Source organism: Limulus polyphemus, unplaced genomic scaffold (genome assembly GCF_000517525.1).
Source record: "Limulus polyphemus unplaced genomic scaffold, Limulus_polyphemus-2.1.2 Scaffold1519, whole genome shotgun sequence".
Taxonomy (NCBI): domain Eukaryota; kingdom Metazoa; phylum Arthropoda; class Merostomata; order Xiphosura; family Limulidae; genus Limulus; species Limulus polyphemus.
Genome location: NW_013667129.1, coordinates 98,927 through 108,643, shown reverse-complemented (window position 1 = coordinate 108,643; position 9,717 = coordinate 98,927). Strand labels below are relative to the sequence as shown.

Genomic DNA, 9,717 nt, shown 5'->3' with positions numbered 1-9,717 from the left:
ATAAATAAATAAATAGACTACAGTACTAATTCTAGTCACCAGAAGAACATACCAAAGTATGAAATATGGAACTTAAAAAGAAAAAAGTTAAATAAGTGGAATTAATCTGAGGAGATAATCTGTCTGGTATCAAGCAACAAAGAGGAAGAAAAAAGTTAATAGGAAGGAAACATGTGGTAATCTCTCCAAGTTATCAAAGGCTTAAAGAGAAAATCAGGTGCACAAACATTATCCATTGCTTTAACAACAGATATGTGATAATAACACAACAATTTTAATGTGTAAGACACACAAAAAATGCAGGTGACAGAAAATAATCACAGTCCAAAATTTCATCAAAAACTCCCCAAAAATGGAGTCAAATTCTCTCACGTAAAGATAATAATTTCAAAACACTATTGGACAAGTTTTCAAATGGGTACAGCAAATGACATCACAACAATAGGTTACTTGATTTATCAGTGAAATAACTTTGTCAAAGTCTCTGACCATTTAACATAATCCAATCATTGTTTCACACACAAAAAATCAGATCAAACTGAAATAAGTTCCAACAGAGACAACATGAAAAAAAGTTTGCCAAATTGGCTTACTATGTTAGAGTTATCAAACTAAAAATATTCTATTTATTTTACATCTAGTTTAATTAAATTCTGGACAACAGATCATGGAAATTTAAGAGGTTAACATTTTTATAGTTCATTTGCAAAAAAAATTCAATTTAAATTGTCAAATTAAGATTATATTTTATTACAGTTTATATTTAAGCTTTTAATAAAACAAACATTCTCATACAGACAATAATAGTAAAAGCATGTTAAGAAAAGGTTTCATCATATCTAAAATTGTAGGAGAAACATTATTAAGATCAAGAATATAAGGCAAGTCAAATACTTGCAACAAAATGTCAAAATTAAACTTTTACAAATGCTTAGAGGTATAACGAGGCAACATCAGTTAGCATTTCAGATTATTACCATTTTCAATTATTCTGATGGTCAATTAATCAAAATTATGGTTTCAATAAATTCCAACTATCCAAGTAATCGAAATATTGCTATTATATTTGTTTGTCAGTTCCACCGAGTAAGGACCAGTAAGAAGACATCAAGAAGTGGTGTAAATATGAAGATTATGCAGAAATTATATGTCTATCAAGCTAAGTACAAAGTATAGCTCTTCCTATATATTGTACACAGTATTGTGTACAAGACTTGATATAATGATATCTACATGCAACACATTTTTGGAGTGTTGCTTCAATGAATGAAATACTTTTTAAACAAGTTAATAAAATCTATGACAAAATTAATGTTTGCCTTTTTCAATGGGTAAATACTGCACCCAGTTATTCTATAAAGAAAAAACTGCTACAATTAAAACTTTGTTTATTACCAAGGTCTTAGTCATAGAATGAAACTTTTTTCAAAAATCCATTTTTACCGTATAGTCCGTATAACACACTTATAATCAAAAATCAATATTTTATCATTAAATTAACTGCAAATATACGTTACTGGGAAAGTTAGATAGAACTTGTATACCAAGACTTAAAATATTTTATCTTGAGTCTGATCATTAAATCTCCAAATATGACTGAACGTAACTTACATCAGAAAAGTCAAGCAAAAGATAAACAACTTACGTTTCATAGGTTCCAAAGAACAAGATAGGAAATTTTTTTGGTGGTACCTTTTTTCCTGGTGGGGGTTTTTCTTCAACCTAAAATGTTTTTTTAAATTTAGTATATCTCTCTCTTAAAATATATATTTAGAATTTATTTGAATCTTACTTAATAATTTATGTTCTACTTGTAAATTTCATAAGTAATTTTTAATACCTTATTTTCTCAAACAAAGCATTCACAAATTCTGGAAAATTGAAAATCAGCAGTTTATTAACCCATTGACTGCTGAGTATCTGTATAGGGTATGGCCTGCCTCCAGCAGTTGAATGTAAGTGTGCCGTATACAGTGTACGAATCACAAAAATTTTGTGCACATTTAAAGCAGCCACAGCCAAAGAGTTAACTGGAAACGTATAATCTTTGTTTTTAAAATATTACATAGTTGTAATACTGTATGTGTCACATTTGTATCACTGTCGCATTTTCTAACATAACTTAGTATATGTTGAAATGTACTTGTAAACAATTTTTAACACACCTAAAAACACTTCTTTGTTTTTAAATTACAAGAAACAACACACACATACATATGTAGACATAACTCACATTGTGTATCATCAGTAAGAAATTCACAGAAAATTATGCAACTTATGAATTCATTAGTACATTTTAAAGCAGTGCTACAGAGAGCCAATAAGCTAGTGTATCCTGGTCAAATATGCATCATTTTTTGAGAGATGAATGTTATTTTTTATTTTATACATATTAATTATGGATACCGAGAATTTAATACATAATAAATTATTTAAATTGGTAATTAGTATCTAGCTAGAGACACTGTGTGCATCATAGCTACAGTACTAGTAATTAATACTACCACTATTAGTTAAAAAAGGGATCTTAGCATTATATCTATCTAGAATTTAATCTATAAACAGCTTAATTTTTAAATATCAATTACTGCAAAGGACATAACTGGTACTAGAGAATAAAGTAAAAACTTTTGTTTCCTACCACCTATGTTCACTGACAATTTTGAGCTGCTATATTAAATAACTTCTAAATCTTCGATATTCCAGAGAAAACAAGCATAAAACTAAACCCAGTCTCAGAGCTTAAGCTTCTTAAACCATAGATAATACCTCATTTGAAATACTGAGTTCAGTTTTGGTCAACTTGTTCAAGTATGTCAAGTTATTGAAGAGAACTTAAAAAAGCATAATCAGAATGATTTCGGGTTTTGAAGGGTATTCATATAAGGGTTCTCATCCAAAAAAACGACATGCTCTATCACAAAAAGAAATATCCCTTCTATGAAGACCAGTAGTTTCACTCTTAAGAAGTTTGCACTTTTTTTATTATTATTAAGAAATAGAACTTAATAAAATATCTTCCTCTCCTTTAAAGAAGGTGAAAAGCTTAGAAATCTTTTCTCTTTCAGAAGTACTTTTGATATTTTGAACTAAAAAGAGACCATAATTGTAACAATTTTCTGACTTCAAACCTCAGCACATTCTACCCTACTATAAAATTTTATTTTTTGTAATTAAGAAATTCTATTTATCAATATTTTAACTCTATTCATGACATACAATGAATTATTAACTTTAAAATGCCATTCTTCCTTTAAAAAATGTTCACTTATTTACAGTAATGAAATATGACAATCAGGAAAAATGTATTTCCTACAATATAATTATTGCTTTGAATAATGTTATTTTGAACTTGAAATATTACACTTAATTTCACAATGTAACCATTTCACATGTCATTCCATGGCATATCACCCCCCCCCCAAAAAAAAACAACAACAACAACTTATATTTTCATAAATCTTTTGATAAGGTACCACACAGAAGATAAAGCTAAGAAAAACACATCAGTAGAGAAAGGACTAGTTAACTGGATTGTATGGTGGTTGGACAAGAGAAATTAAAAGGTTATTAATATCAAGGAGTCAAATCAAACAGGATCATTGTTACAAGTGGAGTGCTCAGGGGTCAGTGTTTGAACATTTGCTTTTTCTTATTTATGTTTACAGTTTAATGTCATCAGCAAAGTAATATACTAATTATTGCCCCCTATCAGGCTATAAATATAATAATGTAAATAAGAAAAGTGAAGGCCAAAGCACATACCACTGAGACACTCCATTAGTACCAAAGTTCTAACTTGATTAATTCAGGAGTGTCATTATTATTTAAAGGAGATGGTTAGGTTTCTAAAGTAGTATGGGGGTTGAGCATCCTTCCCAAGCATGGGTCAAGGTAGTAGTACCACTTGTCAAGTGTTAAGGGGGTAAAATCCCCCCGAAATTTAAATTTTATACATTTTAGAACAGCTAAACCTTGTTTTTGAGCAACATTAAAATTAAAAACTTGTTTCAAAATGAATTCATTTGGTTCTTTTCTATATTCACTATACATATGATACACAAAATTAAAACAAATTATCACAAGAAAAACTATGTAGTATGTTCAAATTATCATTGGAAAACTTGAGAATATTGTGTCCCCTAGGGGTCTGAACCCATTACACCATCCCCTGAATAAGGCCCTCCCAAGAGTTAAATAAGACAGAAAATTTTAACAAAAGAGCATGCTTGGCTTGATTTCATTTATCATAATAACATCTTACTTGCTCTATGCAGGATAGAATCTAATAAATGTGTACAATATTTTATTTAAAATAAAACAATTACAATAGGGTGATTATACATGCACACACTGTTGTAGAATATCCATTCATGGTACAATGAGAAATTCACAAGGACTCACCAAATTTTGTTATCTTTGTATTAGGACATTCAGGTAAGACAAAAATGAAAATTATGTTCATAACTTCACGTCTGTTCAATCATAAACATATCTTATACAAAATTTTAACAAAGTTTCTAAAGTGAAAATTTAACAAAATATTTTCTGTTCCTTCACAAGCAGTAATTGATATTTTGATAATTCACTTCCAATATTACAGAAAAACACCAAAAACCTTATTAAGTCACCTTCAAATTTTTTTAGCTTCCATCTCAGAAAAAGTTGCACAACCAGCATAAAAACAGTTTAAAATTCATTCCATAATTAAGAATAATTGTAACACTAGAGGGGGTTAACAAATTGAGCAATTTCTCAGCCAATGACCTGATGAGTGCGTGTTAAAAATATAATGTGGAAAACAAGTTGGTAGATCTGTATTTAAATGCATGTTAATGATGAAGATATTAACTGTATAAATAGATGGGTCCAAATATATATTTTACCAGAAGAAATCCTCAGCTCCTGGAGCATTTTGACAGCACTGTGAAGGGTGTTTATTATCAAGTTATTGCTTTCTCTCACCCAACCACCTTACATCAAATAAACCCATCTTTCTTCAAGTCCCAAAAATTTAACTTTAATCAAATCACCAAAACTCTCCAGGCAATAAGACAAGAGGGTAAAAATTCAAGATATCAAAAAGTAAGACATTACTCTGAATAAAGTACTAATATGTGTAATTTTCATTGATTTTTAAACAGTCACTGTTTCTCAGCTCAGTTGTTCATGGTGTAACGTAAATGCCTGTATCTCAGCCTCAAGAAGTCACAGATTACTAATCTAACCAACAAAACTTTCCAGGCAATATGACAAGAAGGTAAAAATTCAAGATATCAGAAAGTAAGACATTACTCTGAATAAAGCAATGTTACTTTCCTAGTAAGGTGGCAGAAATATGAAATGATTTACCTTTAGCTGTGGTAGACTATGTAATATTGAAGAAATTTTAAATGAGATTGGATGAATATTTTAGAGATCAATGTTTGATACAGGAAAAGAGATTTCTACATGTAGTATGGAGATCAGTAAAATATGGGATACCCGAGATAGACCAGATGACCCCTTGGAAATGAAATTATAAAATTTCTGTTGGATTTGATCAAATTCAGTAGCCAATTATTTCCTTATTCTATAAGCATTAACCATTTCATGCCCAGATGGGTGCAGTTCATCTCAAGTGCAGAATTGCACAGTTGAATAAAAAAAAAAATAGAAAATAAACTTGTAGTCATTTTTTCACATACACACATATAAATAAAAAACTTTTTTTGGGGGGGGGGGGGTGATTTTAGTGCACCTCCAACAAAATTATTAGTGTTTATCAATTTCCTGAAATTTTTCTGAATACATTATGGCACTTACAACTGCCTAGAAAGAAAGTCATAACAGTGTTGAACAAATAGTACTAATTTGTCCTTGTAACTTTAATATGTATAATTTTCATTGATTTTTAAACAGTCACTGTTTCTCAGCTCAATTGTTCATGGTGTAACGTAAATGCCTGTATCACAGCCTCAAGAAGTCACAGATTACTAATCCCTAGCCAATCATGAAAACTTTTTTTTTCAAATGTAAGAGCTAAAAAGGCTTTCAGTTCAATGTGGATTTACATGAAGAATAGAATAAAGTGATAAAAGCTTAGCTTGGTGATATTTCTCTAAAAAAAAGTGTTTATGAACAACTGACACCAGAATTACTGCCCAGATTTTTTTTTAAAGTTTGTGATACAGGAATATTTTTTGTAGAATAAGATGAGAAAGGTTTAATTAAATCTTTTAGCACTCAACCATATCAAATTTCATTTTTCATTTCTCCAACAAGACCACTGTGTTAGGCTTTATATGCTTTAAGATCAGCCTAAATAACTTTGAATGGGCAAAAATAACAACAAATAAATGAATATGAAATGGTTTAAAACTCATTACATATACTAAATGTCAGTTTGCTCATATTTTGGGTATGGTAAGAAAGTTATTTTTATTGTATGCCTGTGACCGAAAACACAGTGAAACTTCATGTCCTGTTTTTAAAACCAAAACAAAGATAAAATTTACAGTTTTATAAAATAAAATCTTAATAGAAAAGTTTTAAAAGTATGTAGAAAGACACAATAATCAGTAAATAGAATCTACAACAAATGTAAACATTCTAAACTGTTTATTTATAAACTTATAACAGAGAAATATTTTCTAAATGTAAAAGCTGTGACTTGATACAAATATCACACATGAAGGAGCTACGAAAAACAATTCTTAAGTTTCAAACTATTTCATGTTATAATTTTTTTCACAATGCAATAAAACAAACAATACAATGGGTTCATCAAATCGACACAGCTGGATCTCACAAAGTTAAAGTATCATGATAACTTGTCAATACCAGATTTTTATACCTATACGAATCACTAAACACTCTTTAGGCATTGCACAAAATATTTCCATTTCGATTTGAAATATGCAGATTTAACAACAGCTTCTTATGAAATGTGTATGCTTAACAGACGTTCTACACACAAAGTATTTGATATTGAAGTAACTAAACTATAACATTTTTCTGTGTCGAAATGTCATGTGGTTAAAATTTTAAAAAACATTATGAACATTTTTGTTGTAATGCCTAATAGTGATTGTTCAGAATGGGTTAATTTCTTTCCAGATTTATTTTTTTATTACTTTTAATGTTGAATCATAAAGATCTGCTACTGACATGTTTTTAAGAAATTCTTTAATTGCTTTTTTAAATACAGTATAAATTGTCATTTTGTTCCCAAAAAAAAGTATTTGGCAAAGTACAGAACAAAGATGCTAATAATATGTTCTTAAAAAATGTAAAAAAAATCACGAAAGAAACGTAAGTAATAACCTGGAATGATGCTCTCAAACGTTTTATGATTTGTTACTTAACAACCTCATAAAATATCTAAAGTGTTTAACAAACCCTCTCACAGTGTTGATAAGTTATATGTATAATAATACCATAATTATATACAAATACTGTAAAAAATATATATAAATATATAGTCAAACACAGTATCTCAACATGGTAAAGAAAAATGTGTGTGTAAAAATAATTATAACCAAAAATCTGTTCACACCACAATAGTATTATAGAATTATTATTGACTTAGTATGTTGTAACTTGTATTTGTACTGAATGTGGTCTATTGTGGATGTTATTGGCATATATCAAAGTCATGATGTTGTTCAAAGCATAAAATATAACTTTTATAAACAAACTAATATTTATTACAGACATCTTTTAATTTCGTTTATGTTTTTTTTTGTTTTGAACTTTTTTTTCGATGTATTTTTTAAGAACACGTCAGACTCGGAGAATCACAGACGTTAATTGATGAAACTTTGTAGAACTAGAATGGACTGCAACTGCCTATTGTAGAGACACAAGTGTATAGGACGACGTTTCGAAAGTCTTCCGCCTTTCGTCTTCAGGAACAGGCAGTTGCCGTCCATTCTAGTTTCATCATGAATACTCTGCCTAAAAAAATCTATCAAAGTACACAGACATTAGTTATTACGATGCTATGCCTAATAATAACATATATCATACGCTTCTACACATCAGTATCAAACACTATTACTAGTATTAGTTTTAGAATAAATTAACACGTACAATAAGTGAATAACTAAAACAAAACTCACGACTATATTATTATTCATCATCGACCTAAGCCTAACTTGTAACATAATAATTACATATTTCATTCAATATGACTGCACACTCACAATTACGAACGACATAAATAACATACCCTAGCTGGCCATGGTGGGTATCCTCTTACTTTTGCAAATACCAGATCTCCCGGTTTATATTGCATTTTTTCACTCATTTGATAGTTTATATAAAAATGACTTAGAATGCAATTTCTGTTTTCTTGTTCTTTCTAAGGCTGCAGTTGATATAAAATAACACTAACAGTTCAGACGCGGGAAATCAACTCACCACACTTGATATACTCTCTACACCAAGGTTGTGCTAGTGAAAATCATTTCTAAAGGGTAAGTAATGAAACCTCAGTTCAATTTTAAAATAAATCGCGCTACATTTGATATAAGAAAAAAAAACATGCATTACAGCATTTGTGAAAATATTTTAATGCATTTCAAGCGTTTCTTATGTATGGATTATGTGTATCCGTCATGCTTTATATCCCGTACACTGTAACGTATAAATTATATGAATTTACAAGGAGTAACAAGTTGAGTATTACCTTATTGGCATGCGATAACGTACTCCTGTTACTATTTTGGAGGTATTGCACCAGGTTACCTGTTTTACTTTTTATTATAAAAAATACGAATAGGTAAGTGGGTCGGAGAGAATTGGAGTAGATTTTGGATGAAGGTTAAGGTGGGCGAGGAAGCCGAGGGTGGGAAACATATTGATGAACAGTAAGTATTATACCAACTATCAGCTGATTATATATATAGTTATTTAGACTGGTGCTTAACATTTATAAGACTATTTAAGCTAGTAGTATATGGTTACCTTTCCCATATATGACCATTTAGACTAGTGGTACCAACTGTTGCCTATTTTCTTTATACGGCCGTTTAGATCGGTGGCATGGGGTTCCATTGATGCTGGAAAAATTTCTGTAGAAAGGGTGCTGAAAGCCATTGTTAGAAATTGAAACCCCGTATAAGATAATAACTACGTCAAACAAGGGGGTGTTGTTGCACCCTTATCACCCACGTCCTTGTGAGGTTCCCTGTCCCATTTACGACCAATAAGCTCAGTAAGACCGTAGTGTTTACTCTATAAATGAACATTCATACCAATAATATTGGGTTACTCATTTCAAATGTGGCCTTTAAGGATAATGGCACGCTATTATCTATCTCATAAATGAACATAAGAATAAGTGATACACTATTACTTATCTCATATATGACCTTAGAGTGAATGGCACGTAATTTGCCTACTCTATATATGACTATGTAGGTGAGTGGCATACATTACCTATCCTATATACTGTTACGTATCTGCTTGTTTGTTAATTTCCCGTAGAAATTCTTTCTGAGAAACTTCAGCGATACAAGTCCTTTCTCAATTAAACTAGTTTATTCATTCTCGCTACAACTTTGCAATACACAGAATTTCCACAGTCACTTAAACTTAACTACTTTGATAAACACACGCTATAATTCACAGCGATTCACACACTTTACTTACGGTGCCTACTGTTCGCTTGACTCAGTTATCTCTATGTCCAATCTATCTGCATATGCCCTTATATACTAAAAACAAAAAAAA

The 9,717-nt window shown here is 30.2% G+C and overlaps 1 protein-coding gene across 2 annotated transcripts in view; it reads right to left on the bottom strand.

The window, feature by feature from the left end:
• Positions 1 to 8,435, bottom strand: part of LOC106463926 (PC4 and SFRS1-interacting protein-like) — a 65,073-nt gene extending 56,638 nt beyond the window's left edge. For both annotated transcript variants that reach the window (XM_013924010.2, XM_013924012.2), the window contains exons 1-2: positions 8,213 to 8,435; positions 1,646 to 1,722 (exon numbers count right to left, since the gene is read on the bottom strand). In XM_013924010.2, the coding sequence (XP_013779464.1) occupies positions 1,646 to 1,722; positions 8,213 to 8,290 (155 nt within the window). In that variant the 5' untranslated portion in view covers positions 8,291 to 8,435. The remainder of the gene's footprint in view (positions 1 to 1,645; positions 1,723 to 8,212) is intronic.
• Between the last annotated feature and the right edge of the window lie 1,282 nt (positions 8,436 to 9,717).